This window comes from Triturus cristatus, chromosome 12, assembly GCF_964204655.1.
Source record: "Triturus cristatus chromosome 12, aTriCri1.1, whole genome shotgun sequence".
Lineage (NCBI taxonomy): Eukaryota > Metazoa > Chordata > Amphibia > Caudata > Salamandridae > Triturus > Triturus cristatus.
This window is the reverse complement of record NC_140595.1, coordinates 69123804-69138522: the sequence shown is the minus strand read 5'-3', so window position 1 is coordinate 69138522 and position 14719 is coordinate 69123804. Positions and strand designations below refer to the sequence as shown.

Below are 14719 nucleotides of genomic sequence, written 5' to 3'. Positions count from 1 at the left end.
CCGCAGCACTCGCATAGTACTTGGAGGTAGTTTAAGGTGTGCAAACTCTATGTCTTCAGGAGCCAAGCTGCCAGTCCGAGGCTCTCTGGCTCTGGGTGTAGAACCTCTCCGTTGTGCATGGAGAGCAAGTCCTTTCTTTTTGCGAATTTGTGTGGAGGTCCCTGTGCCATTTCCACTATTTGTGAGTACCATGTCTGTCTTGCACTTCCTATAGTTATGTTCTCCCTGTTCCACCATACTATCTCCTCTTGCACTGCGTGCGTAACAACCACTAGATCCTCCCAACTTCCGTTCGCTTGGGACCATTGTTGTTGCAGCCATTCCTTGAAGGGTCTCATGTGAAGCCGTACATTGGGGACTAGGTGAATGCATGACGCCATCATGCCCATGATCTTGCTCGCTGTTCTCACTGTCGGAGCTCGCCACTTCTGGTAGAGACGCGTCTCCTTCAGCAGGGCTATCGTTCTCCTGTCGCTGGGCACGACTGTTTTGTCTAAGGTGTTGATCTGCGCTCCCAGGAAGATCTTCACCTGTTCTGGTTCCATTGATGACTTCCCCCAGTGTATCGAGAACTCCAGGCTTGTTAGTGTTCTTGTCACCTGCTCTGCGTGCTCCTCGCACTTGTCGCGAGTACTTGCTTTGATTAGCCAGTCGTCTAGGTAAGGATACTCATGAATCCCTTCCCTCCTTAGGTACGCTGCTACTGCTGCAAGGCATTTTGTGAAAACCCTTGGTGTGGACTTTAGACCGAATGCCAGGGTTGGTGAATTGGTAATGATCCTGGTTGATGTTGAACCTTAACAGGTTTTTGTGGCGCCTGTTCATCGGGATGTGCAGGTAGGCATCTTTGAGATCCACGGTGGTGGACATGAAGTCTCCGCCTTGTATTTGAGGTAGCACTTCTTGTAGCGAAGTCATTTTGAATTTTTGCGTCTTTATGAATTTGTTTAGGAATCGTAGATCTAGGATGGGTCTTAGTGTTTCGTCCACCTTTGGGACCAGGAAGTAGTTTGAGTACACTCCCTTGTTCCTTTCTCTGCATGGCACTGGTTCTATGGCCTCCTTCTGGAGTAGTTGTTGCGCCTCTTCCCTGAGTTGAGCAAGCTCTTGACCAGAGCGTTGTCTTCTCTTTGGTTTCTTGTTTGGAGGCCTTTTCTCCAACTCTATGCAGTATCCGTGCTGTATGACGTTGAGTATCCATTTGTCTGAGGTTATTTTTTGCCATTGTTGAGGGTAAAGCCCCAGTCTTCCGCCTACCGGTGTTGTATGCTCGTAGGCGCTTGTTTTGTGTACCCCCCTCACTGTGCTTATTTTGCGCTTCACCCCTCGGGGTATGCTGGGGGTGAGCGTCTCCTTGCGTGCGAAGTCACTTAGATGAGGGTTGGTCTTCCCCTCTTCTTCTTTGGCATGTCCGTTTCCCCTCCCACGAAAGGACTGGCCTCGAGGCTGGTACTGCCAGTTCTGCTTCTGCTGTCCTTGTTGGCTGTGACTGTCACCCTGCTGTCCTTGCTGGAATGCTTGGTGTGACGTTCCCTGCTGGTTACCTCCCCTTCCGTAGGGTCTCCGAGCTGGGGTGCCTCTTCTCATCCCTCTGAATTGCAGGGCCCCCATGGACCTTGCCGTCTCATTTTCCTTCTTCAGTTGGGAGAGCTTCTCGTCCACCGGTGCCCCGAACAGCGTTTCACCGTTGAAAGGGGTGTTCAGTATGTTGTTCTGGACCTCTTGTTTGAATCCAGAAATTCTGAGCCAGGCCTGCCTCCTTTCAGTGATCCCTATGGCCATTAGTCTGCTCGAAGTCTCAGCCCCGTCCAATGCAGTCTTAATGCATGAGTTGCCGATATTCTTCTCCTCCTCCACTAGATGGGAAGCCCTTTGTCGGTACTCTTCTGGGAGATGCTTGATTAGTTCCCCCATCTCATCCCAATGCTGGTACTGGTGTCTGTTCAGTAGCGCTTTAGAGTTTGCCATGCGCCAGTGCATTGCAGCGTTTCTTTCTACCTTCCTTCCAGTGAGGTCCATCCTTCTGCTCTCCTTATCAGGAGGTGGTCCCGAGGTCGCCGGCATATTGGCTCTTTTCCTGGCCGTGGAAGCAATGATGGAGTCGGCAGTGACCGATCCCTTGATGTAAGGAGGATCCTGCGAGGAGTGCTTGTACTTCTTTTCCGTTCTGGGCGTGATGGACCGGCATGTTGCTGGGTCCTTAAAAGCCTCCTTCCCTTGGTTCATCACGCTTTGGAGCATGGGGAGGACCTGGCTCCTCGTCTGGATGGGGAGCAGAGTCTCGAGTAGGAAATCTGCTTTCGGCTTCTCCTCGTCCAATTTCACCCCAAAAGCTGCTGCAGCGCTCTTGACGACCATGTTGTATGCCCCGATGTCGTCTGGCGGCGAAGGCCTCTTCTTCATCTTCTCCCTCATAGTAGGGGCCTTCTTCCTCCTCTTCCGGATTCTTCGACAGCTCTTCGGCGTCGAATTCTTCCTGTTCCTCGATCTCGACGACGGGACCGTTGGGATCTTGAATTTCTTCATTTTTTTCGTCGAACTCCTTCTTCCTCTGAAGGATGCTCTCCATCTCCACCTCGAACCTTCTCTTTTTCTTCTCCATTTCGGAGACGTGTTCGGCGTCGACCGCAGGTCTCTTCGACGGAGCTTGCGTCGACGCGGCCTTGTCTTTCCTCGCCGAGCGCCCCACCTCGTGAGCCTGCTTCGACGAACTCTGTCTTTCGCCGGCCTTCGGCACCTGGGAGTCCTTCTCGAAGGATCCGCTGGGCCTTCTGTCCTTGGATCCACTCGCGGTCGTCAAATTTTTCGGCGCCAGTGTTCCTTTTGAGGACTTTGACTCTGTTTTTCGAGAGTCACTTTCAGATTTTCGGGGCCCTTTCGGGGGTTTCGTACTCGACGTGTCTCTTACCTCGTCAGGCGTTTTCTTATCGGTCTCTGCGACCGTGAAGACATCAGGTCCTTCGGCGATGTTGTCCTCATCGTCGGTGGAGAGGCCCAGATCGTACAGCGACGGGGCCTTACCCTTGCCTTCCATGTTGAAGTTGGCTCTCCTCTGTCTTTCTCTCACCCGGAGTGTCTTTGGCGTGAATGCGGAACAGGCGTTGCAGTCCTTGCTCTTGTGGTCGATCGGCAGGCAAAGGTTGCAGACCGGATGTTGGTCCTTCTGCGCGTACTTGTGGCGGCAGTTAGGGCAGAATTTAAATGGTGTCTTGTCCATTGCGCTCAGAGTCCCTGAATGCGCATTTTCCTATGGGCGTCGAAGAATTTCGAGGATCTCCTCCTTCTTCGCAGTCCCGGCTGTAATTCCTTCCTCTCTGTAGTCTTCTGTAAATTCTCCTTCGATGAAACTCGCGTATTTTCCTTCTTCCTTCGTTTAAAACTCTGGAGCTTCTCGATGACGATCCAGACCCAACGGCGGAAGAAAGAATCTGAAGATGGCGCCCCAAAGGTGGGACTTCTGCAGGAAGCACGCCGACGTCACGAGAGGTACACCAAATGGCAGGACGTCGACGCCCACCTGGGCTACACAAAAAAAAAAGAAAGACTACGAATCCGGACCCAACCACCAGATCGCAGAATAATGCACAGCATAGTGAATCCAGAAAGATTCACGCTGCAAAATGGAAGAGAGGTGCCTCCAGTCCCAGAACACATTACTTGAAATTACTATGAAGCACTCCCTAGAAAGTAAACCACACTGTGGGCATGAGCAAAGCTGCTCAGACGCATCCATGATCTGGGAAATAAATGGGATGTCGAGCTCACTACAGCTGCATTCATGAAGTTCACTCAGAGCAAAATAATACAGATCACGTTTCTGGCCAACTAATAGCTTTCCATTTCTATTCTGATGGTTTACTTTTTCTGTCAAACATGGGAAAAAGCGATAGCAGATGCATAAAAACTACAGTGCTTGAGAAAAGTAAGCATTTTACTGCAGCTAAACTTGCACCATTAATACTTGTATTGGTGGGAGGTGAGAGACCGAGACATGCATACATGTTTTCAAAATGTTAGTCAAGACACTGCCTAAATAAGCTAAATGTAGTTTCTTATTTTTTATAATTTCCAACAAAACGTACTAAAGGCTTGTATATTAATGTGGCAATTTCACGAACACTTGTTTCTTCCCCATCTACTTCTCTCACCCGGACATGTTCTCTCTTTGTGAGTGACCCTCATTCTGATGTTTAAGGTCCCTTTGAAGAGAAATCTATTTTGGCAGCTGAAAGGTAAGTGGTTCCAGCTGGAAGCTTCGATTTTATTCCCTAACACAGAACTCCACACAATGTGCATAGACTCAGAAGGAGAGAAAGTGGCTGAATGGATTGCTGGTTATATGAATGGATGCCCTTTTGGGTGGGTGGGTGGATGGATTGATTGATTGATTGATGGGTGGGTGGGTGGGTAGGTAGGTAGGTAGAAGCTAGCCAAGTGGGAGAAAAGGTGGATCGATTGAATGAATGGGTGAATCAATGGATGAGAGACGGACAGAAAGACGGACACGTCTGGTGGAATGGATTCTGAGCGATAAAATGTAACTACATTCAGTGTTTATAGCGGACACATTAATTAAGAGACTTGACATGCTCGTTCTAAGACTCTCGCATTACGCATGAGTTAACTTATTACCTTGATAGTGTGATGCAAAGTGTGTCCTATCCATCACAGCAGCAGCTTGAAAGAGCAGAGCCTGCTGCGTATCGTTTCATTGAGACATGTCAGAAGTGACCTCCTCGGCCGGGCCTACCCGTCACTGGAGCCTGGGAGGATGCACACAGTTTTTGGAGTATCTCGTGCCTGTCACACGGTGTATTTATGCGCTCTGCCTCGCCGTGTTTATACATCAGCTGAGGCAGAGGATGGCTCGATTCAGAAGCCGGAAGCTGGCCCGATACCAACTGGAGGTCTTTCTGTATGAAAATGTTTCTTATGTACAAAGACCCTCTAGGACGTTGCCAGCCAGATGCATGTATTGTTGCTAACCAAGATTGCTAGCCGCCTAACCTGGTCCAACAGTCTCATTTCTACATCCTGTGCATGTTGGGTACATTACTACATAAGAAGTCGGCTATGTGTCAGAGTTTAACGACGGGGAATATATTTAAGGAGGAATAGTGCTGGTACCAGTGCTCCTCGCATGGAGGCCTCATTAGTATCCACAATTCATTTATGATAATTTCCATTGTGGAGGGTGACTCAAGCAGGCAGGTCCGTTTGGGGAGCTTGCCTGTGCTGCACATGCCAAGCTTTATGGCCTCTCAGTATTACTTTCCCGCGACTTTTATTTCCCTGCACCACATGTATTCTTTTGTTCAATAAAGCATTGCCACAGGCGAAATTACATCATGTCTGCCCACACATCGTTCTCCCTCTGCCTGCTGGATCAATGTGCCACAAAATGGAACACAGCGGGGCGATTTTCTAGAATGTTCTTTAATATCCATTCAACCACTGCCTTCATTTTTCGCGGGCCATATGCCCAATTTTAAAAGGGCTGCTGAAAAGACTAGCGCCATTTGAGGGAAGGGTATTATTGTTTAAATGTGTGATATAACTCGTTTAAAGCATGGGGCCATGAAAGGAACGTAGGCGGGATATTCCTTCTCCAGCATTATTAGTTATTACGGCTGTATGTCCAGGTGCGCGGGGCCGTCCCACCGGCATTGATACAGCGCCGGAGGGCCTAAATTAGTAATGAATGTACATAACTATTTTAGGCCTAAGGAGGGCCTAAAATAGTTTTCTACATTCATAACTTCACAGTCACGGCCGGCATGACGGGGGTCGTCACTGGGGGATGGAGGGGGGAGGCGTTTAATTAAAGAATATAAGGCGCGGGCCGTCCCGCCGGCATTGATACGGCGCCAGAGGGCCTAAAATAGTAATGAATGCACATAACTATTTTAGGCCTAAGGAGGGCCTAAAATAGTTTTGTACATTCATAACTTCACAGTCACGGCCGGGATGACGGGGGTGGGAGTCACAGTCAGTATGCACAACAGTGGGCAAGCCACTCCCCCCCCCCCCCCCTCGAGGAGGACCGCCCACCCCAAGCCAGGCACTTCTGCTTTCTCGCAGTGCGGCGACGCCCCCACGCCCCAATGGGAAGCCGCCACTGGTATTGGATGATGGCCAGAGAGGTCAGCTGATCAGAGGCGTCTCTTGGGTGCGTGGAAGTAGAGGCGGTCGTTTAGGTATGCTGGCCTGATGTTGTGAAGGGCCTTGTAAGCATGAGTGAGGAGCTTGAAGGTTATTCTTCTTTCGACGGGGAGCCAGTGGCGATCGCGGAGGTGTTGGGTGATGTGGTGGTGGAGGGAGATGTTTAGTACCAGTCTGCCTGCAGTGTTTTGGACATTCTGGAGCTTGCAAAGTAGTTTCTTGTTGATTCCGGCATAGAGAGCGTTGCCGAGGTCCAGTCTGCTACTGATAAGGGCGTGCATGACCATTTTTGTGGATTCCGGTGGGATCCATCTGAATGTTTATCGGAGTATGAGGAGGGTGTTGATGCAGGCAGAGGATACGGCGCTTTATCATGAGTGCTGACTCTAGTATGATGCCGAGGTTTCGTGCGTGGTCCTTCGAGGTGGGGGGCTTCTGAGGACGGGGGGCCACCAGATGTCGTCCCAGGCAGATGGGGTGGAGCCAAGGATGAGGACTTCTGTTTTCTCGGAGTGGAGTTTCAGGCAGCTCTTCATCCAGGTGGATGTTTTGGATCTTGCTCTAAACCATTCATTAAAGAATGTCTACAAATCATACTTACTGAAAATATTTTCTCATTCGGAAATCACCTTTTTCGCCAAACAAAAGGCGTTAGTATGGGAGCATCTGTAGCACCATCTATAGCCAACATCTACATGGCAAGATGGGAATCCAAATTTATTCACAATGAAGTAGCCCCCTTCTTTGAATCGGTGACCCACTGGTCCAGATACATTGATGACATCTTCTTTATCTGGACTGGTGGGGATGACACACTTCCTGAATTCATTCAATGGCTCAACTTAACAGACCCCCACTTGAAATTCACTAGTAACAGTAGCAACGATCAAGTCGAATTTTTGGATATCAATATTATAAATCGATCAGGACTACTAGAAGTAGATCTCCATGTCAAACCAACTGCGAGAAACACTTGGCTACATTTCCAAAGTTATCACCCTCGCAGCCAGAAACAAAGTATCCCCTTTTCACAATTTCTAAGAGTTAGGCGTAATTGCTCTAACCTTTCAGATTTTGATAAACAAGCCACCATCATGAAGACTAAATTTCTAGAAAGAGGCTACCCCCATCGTCTCATAAGAGAATCATATAAAAGAGCTAGATTCTACGATAGAGACTGCCTATTGCGAAAAGAGAAAATACAAGAACAAAAACAATTGGTATGTGTAACAAGGCACTCAACTTTGAATGCTAAAGTCAAACACATCATTAACAAAAATTGGCACATTTTGAATTGCAGCTCCACAAAAACCACCAAACTAGAAAAACCTTTATATGCCCACCGTAGGAACAAAAACCTTAAAGACATCTTGGTACACTCTAAATTTGAGGATGATAATACCAAATCTCGTTATATTCAGAAATCCATTGACGGGCAGCGCCCCATTAAAGGAACATTTAAATGTACCAATTGTAAATCATGTGATCTCATAATTTCAGGTGAGACACTAATACATAATGGATTTACAATTCAGGCAACACAAATGTGGAACTGTAAAACACAAAATGTAGTACACACCTAATTCTCTGTCCATGCCAATTAGGCTACGTAGGAGAAACGTCAAGGGCAATACAAACTAGAATATCTGAACATCGCTCAGCAATAAGAACTAAAAAACTAACAGCCCCCCTTGTAAAACATTTCTTAGAACTCCAACACAAACCAGAAGACATCCGCTGGAGCATTCTAGAAAAAATCAATATACCAGAAGAGACATATGGAACCAAAATTCGCAAGAAACGGGAAGTCTTTTGGATTTTTTCATTGAACACGTTTAAGAACGGTCTCAACAATGAATTGCCATGGGAAAATGCAATCATTTAAAGTACATTCTAGTCCGCCGTCTGTCCAATAGGATATACATATATATACCAGATCTCGATTTCGCCCCTGATACATCCCCATGATTAAGAAATATCATAATCAAAAAAGACGCTGAAAAAATCCCCCCTCCAATAATAACGTAAAAAATGAAGAGCTCTCCTTCCTAATTTTTTCAAATAGACCGTTTTGAAATATAAACTTGTGTTGTACCTATCAGTTTATTGCTAGGGATACTGTATTCCACTACTTAAAAAATTAAACATTGCTCGATTAGCTATGGAAAAATCTCTTTGACATCCATTCTATACACTCTGTGATTAATGCGAGACATCATGCATTCTACTATACAACACGGTGGTAGTAACCGTTTGTTAACTACACACATCTCCGAACACAATTAAGGCGATTAAATTATCAAACAAGAAATGGGAGAGACCACCACATGTTAGCGACCTTTATTTTCGCGCCCTCTCCTTACGCCGTATTCAAATACGACTTGAAAATCGATACGCTCTACCCATACGTTAACTGTTCCATCCAATAGCAACACGCCATTTGAATAAAGCGATACACGCAGCCTAATACTGTTAGAGCAACGTAAGCCCCATACGTTTTGCTCTAGAAATGCACCAATCAGAAGACACCCTCCAAAATGACGAGAACCAATATATATGCAGGACACATAGAGATACATTGTTTCAACCATCACTAACAGAGCCCGGTCGACATCGTAAGCGCTTCTAATACGAAGGTAAGCTTGTCCGTCACTCAGCATTACTTCTAGACACCAATGAAGTAAAGATTTAGCGGCTAGGTCATTACGAGCCAACCTGACACCGCTAACGTTTTTTATACTAAGACAAGCCTTTTCCTATTTTCACATAGTGATTTAACACCTAATTTGTATATATATATATATATAACGTGACCGTATCCTCTTTTAATATACCAACATTGCATCGTATGACTATATCACAAACAGCGTGGTCTACTTTGCAAGCGTCCCTAATATCCAAGTAAGCCTGTCTAGATTCTAGTTCGAGCTATAGACATTTTCAAAATAAATATAACGTGACCACGCCCTGCTAATAAATACTGCAGCTGATAACAACTTTATAACGATATCTATCGTATACACATGAATCATATTAAAACTTCAGATTCATGTACTATTTAAAGAGCAGCGTGTTCCACTACTCGGTAGTCTATTAGCGGTGTCTTGTTTCGATAAACACAGTAGCTGCTCAGATATTTTTGTATATCTTTCACTTACACCATTATCTGACTTTATCTTGGTTACCCTCAATCCCCAGGTTATATCATACCTACTACGCTTCCACTGTCAATGTTTTAAGCATCCATCATTTTATCAAGATTCGGCATTTGCAAGAATTCACCATTAAACCAGGTAATGCGGTAACTACACTAGCTAAAAACCTAGCCTCATTATGTCGTTTAGATTCATGTAGCAGTCACTTAAATATCCCTTTATCCCCATTTTCTTAGGTTTTACTACACATATGAGCTCTTCGCAATGAAGTATAATAGAATTATCATTCACTCGTAAATTACCATCAAATAAGGTAACGTAATAACTGCACCCAGCTGCATTATCTCATTTAGTTTTAAACAGCAGCCACTTATATATTCCTTAATCCTTATTGCTCCAGGTCTTGCTATTTACACGGGTCCATCGAAACGAAAAGTATAAAAGAATAGTAATTCCTTCGCAAATCAACTGTCTGTAACTGAATGACTAAACATCCATCAAGGTACCAATCATCATTGTCTAATTAGAATTAACAAGATGGCTATTGCTATATACGGAAAAATATAACCATGTGTTCTACATTAATAGGTGTCTATTTATCTGAAAAGAACCTACTTAATTTCCTGGAACCCCTACCTTTGCATCTTGGAGTACAGGTAGACACATGATGAAACACTTACTATTTTAGATAGATCTAGAACACACCTATCTGTTCCATGTTTTCTCTCTATCCTTTTCTCTTGCAAAAATTCTAACAACCAGAAAAATGATGATAAGTTAGAAAAAAATATACTTTTCCAAATGTTTTATTGTATCTTCATGATAGTGACGTTATAGACATTGTTCTCTTCTTTTTTTGATTAAATTTATCATCTGTTCTAAGAGAGAAGTCACTATTATATCTTTGTGATTGAAGGCATACTTCATGTATATTGAATCAAATATCCTAGTCAGACTCAAGATATGTTAAACTCAATAACGAAAATTGCATCATATATGTATATAAATAAGCAGTGACGAAATATGATTTAGAATCTTTTTGTTTTTACATTACAGGAATTGTGGCTTTTTTCCTGACGAAGGCGTTAACTACGCCGAAACGCGCGTCGAATAGTATACAGTTGTGCCACCGCATTTGTTTACTTTTCATTCTTATGTAGTCTACAACCTATTTTATTGTTTGTCATGATTTTTTACTATGTATATAATAAATTTGTTTTTATCTTTGAATGTACTAAACAATTATAATTAAAAAAGAACTACAATTTTCATTTTTTCGTCTCACTGCTTAAATTGTTCTGACTATTGGATAGAAAATACTTTCAGTTGTTATCTATAAGAATTGCCTAGGTTGTTACTTTTCAAACGGATGTTTTGGATCTGGCAAAGCACCTCTATCTACCACAAACTGCCTAGTCACTATTGGGAGAGTTCAACATTTGAGTCAATGACACCTGGATGCATTCATGCAAGGTCTGACAGAAAATATACACAACCTAGATTCCACCCAACTGGAGCAAAGTCATACTGACCTCTAACCTCGACAGTCCATGAGAGTATCCACTTGTCTGGGGGAGGCGGACCATAGATGAAAGCTATGCCATCTACTAATAAACCAGAGTTAGATCAGAGAGAAACCTGAACAGGACGGGGGCAACACCTTTCTCCTAGCACTTTCCGACAATCAACATTCTTCTGCTCCAAGAAAAATCTGGATCTGAAAAATTCTGACACAACTTCCACACTTTACTTGAAGAAGAAAAAAAACACTTGCCAATTAAATATGCTAATTGAGATCGAGCAACAACCTTCAGTTTCTAAGGGATGGATCTTTTGGAAGATGTTGGGCTAAATAAGGACTTCTTGCACAGTCAAAATGAAGTGCACACACTTCATAAATTGAACAAATAGCCCCTCAACTGCTCTAAAAACGTCTTTTTGAAAAAGAACAAACTACTTAAATAAAGACCTTCTCGAACAATTTTAGATTTAGAAAGAACTGCTCATTTCCTTCCTGATTTACCTGCTGTGGGAAGCTGGCGTTTCCTACACCTGCTGTAACCAATTCCAACACCTCCAAACCCTCACCCCCAACCAACTAGGAAGTCCTGATCAACCTCCACTGAAATGATATAATCTGAGTCAGGGACCATCAAAACTAAGCCAAGAGACCAAGCACTCAAGTCATCTGTGTTTTTGTATCACTCCATGCCATCTCCGATCATCTGCCAGGGACACAGCACAGCCTCCTATATGCATTCAAACAGCCACCAGATCTAAATATGGTTTGAGGTGTAATTTGAAAGTTGATGCCACTATACTGGATGCAAAGCAACTGGTTACACATGAATGGATCCAAAATAGAAGTTTTGCTTCTAGAATTTGGCAATCATACCTCCCGTTTATTCAGCTAACCACTCTCAAGAGCACAAACAATACATCAAATGTTTGAAGTGTAGAGACATTATAGATGGAGTTAATACTTTTACTGCTGACTTTGTCAATCAACATCAGAGCCCAGAACATAAACACATTTTTCTAATTGCATTGCTGAATGTTTACAACTAAAATGAACATTCATGACAAGGGAGACATATTGCTTTCCCGAGCAAACACTGGTCTAGATTATACAATCCTTCCAAAATACAATACTGACCTTGCACTTTTTTCTTATGAATGTGACAATGGCATTTCCCTACCCTTGACAATCACCTGCTCCAAGACTGACCACTGTACCATAATTACGTTTTCCCTCTAAATAATAGGTGCTGTCCAGTAAGCCAAAAGCTAAGCAGCTGACTGCTTCCTTGGCTTGAAAAAAATCTGCACTGACTTCTGTCTAAATACTGGCTGGCCATCCTAAACTCAAGACCAGATATTACAGGTAGGCCTCACAAAATAAACTATAGTTACAGATGCCAACATTTTTGTTTTGACTGTATGGAGAAAAAGTTATGTTAGATTCCTTTGCATTGAGGCATACTTCAGAAAGCTCCAAAATGTGTTGAAGACAGCTTGCACGACAAATATTGGTTCTTTCTCATAGTCATCACAACTTGACATCCATCTGGGACTATTCTCCTCCGATACTGCTCTACATCCCCGTTCCCCACTTTAGTATATGTGAGTGCCTGGACGCTACTAATAACGCTTGCGCTATATATCGACAAAAAGGTAATAAAAAACAAAAATAGTAACTATAAAAGCCAACTGTAACACCTGCATAAATGAAGCAAAGTACACATATGAAACCCCTCAACAAACCAGGTTTAAAATTAGTCAGCCTTAGATTTCAGACCCTGTTAACTGACAGCAATTTCCTAATCACGGATGCCCATAGACTTCCTTAGTTAAAGTGGCATTTCCATGTTTTTATTCAACAGAGGCTTCCTGCTCACCGATATGAGGAACACTTTCACTCCTTGGTCCTCTGTGTCCATTGCTGTTATTCGGATACTCTTTTCACTGGCTTTGTCTATCTGCATCTGAGCCCAGAGTTTGGTGTTGAGAATTAACCTCAAACTTCCCTGGGTCCGCATCACTAGAAAAAGAAAAAAACATTGATCTAATGCACACCTCACATTGATGGCACAATAAAATGAAAATACAAAAGACAGTACTTCATGACAAGGAAGCCATTTTGCTTTTCCTGACAAATCCCAGTCTAGGTTATGGAATGCTTCCAAAACAAGCTCCTGTAGGAGCATATGGAGCTATCTAAGACAAAGGAAGTGTAAATTTACTTGCGAATGTAATTCAGTCAGGCTACACAAAGAACATGCGCGAGTGTCCGACACCAGATTAAGAACATTGTTTTTAACTATGAAACAGTTCCAGCTTCATATTTCTGACCACTCAATAAAACAGAAAATCATGCACATGTGGATGCCATAAGTCATTGTACAAAACTCTAAACCAGTCTCTATCATCTTTTCTCACCTAGTCGGGACTGCAATGTCCCGTCATCTGTTGATGCCATGTCGTTGAGCCTCAAAAGTCCTCTCCCTCTTTCTACCCACGACTGGGAGTTCTTGTCAAATACAAACAGCTTGCATTGAATCTAGCAGAAAGGAGTTGCATGAAAATATTTATTGGTATGGGACATATTTACCAAGTAGTTTATTTCACACCCTATTCTTTCTAGAAACACCATACTGTGTAGTCATTATAAAGTAGTATAGTTTGTGTTCTTCCTAACAATGAACAAAAACTGCACAGTCACATCAGAGTTCCATGTATATATTTTGTTTTTACCTGTAACACATTGCTCTCGGCCTCTTCCCCAGTTATCACCTCTACTTTTTCCAGTAAACATTTTCTTGCTGTTGCCTTTGTATAAGCTGCGGCAGACTCTGCCAGGGACTCTGAAATATTATTAGCTGTAACAAGGAGATAATAGGCTTTTAGAATCTGGAAGCAACAAAAGATATAAAACCAAACCAATTACTTCCACAAAGCCAACCAAATACAAGCAGAGAATCTATATTTGAAGTAGTTTAACATCAAAGGCAATTGGATTTTAAATATCCTCCCTCAAGATGGGGTGGGTGGGAGCTCAATGTGACCAATCGATGTGCTTGAACCAGCACCCGAGTCCCCTCGATCACACATCGAGCAGTACAGCAGAACGGACTGCTCTGTCAGCACTTGGACAAACTCCAATGGGCCAATTATGATATTGAAGAAATAAATACCCAGAGATACTTTCTTATACACCCCACCATTTGAATCACTAAGATCTGGTCAGTCGATGCCCTAATGATAACCTGAAATGCCCACACCGAAATGTGTCAACATGTTAACCGGGGTAGGATAATACACCAAAAACATGACCGAAACAATAATCAAGGGGGCCAACGCGTAGACAAACTCAACCAAGTTCCCTTCACTTATTCCTCCACCTGAAGGAAGGACGACAGGGAGCTAAAACTCACTACAGTCTACTAGCACCCTAAATTTTATTACAATGAATTGACTGATGAATATCTAGATCAGCTTTTTAAAGAACTCTTTAGAGACAATTCCCACAGATTCCATCCCCTGCAAACTCCACTTTTTTCCAAACAGGGCTCAATAGGGGCTCCAGTGTGATGTGTACATAGTAATGAGAAAAAGTATTATACTTAAAAAGATAAATGGGTTTGCTAGGTTCTATCACTACTTTTATCAATGCCCAACCGCCTCTGGTGTAAAAAAAAAAAAGGCCAAAGAATGAGCATATTACACAGTTTTCATACAAAAGTTAATGGTTAGAAATAGAAATACATAATACCCTTTTTCAAAATACCCAAGGATATTTTGGGTATGCCCAATTTGCAACACATGATTATAGAGGTCATATTAAGACAAAAGGCAATATCGGATCTTCTTCAAAAGGCTCCTTTCTCAATTTACCACACTGC

General features: G+C 43.4%; 1 protein-coding gene across 6 annotated transcripts in view; it reads right to left on the bottom strand.

Moving 5' to 3' along the window:
- The window catches only part of RANBP3 (RAN binding protein 3), a 324639-nt gene that overhangs the window by 56677 nt on the left and 253243 nt on the right, over positions 1-14719 (bottom strand). For all 6 annotated transcript variants that reach the window (XR_014971945.1, XR_014971946.1, XR_014971944.1 and 3 more), the window contains 3 exons: positions 13572-13696; positions 13257-13377; positions 12716-12858 (listed from right to left, as the gene is read on the bottom strand). Coding sequence is in view for 3 of the 6 variants with exons in the window: in XM_085637083.1 (XP_085493209.1) it covers positions 12716-12858; positions 13257-13377; positions 13572-13696 (389 nt within the window). In the remaining 3 variants the exon portion in view is untranslated. The remainder of the gene's footprint in view (positions 1-12715; positions 12859-13256; positions 13378-13571; positions 13697-14719) is intronic.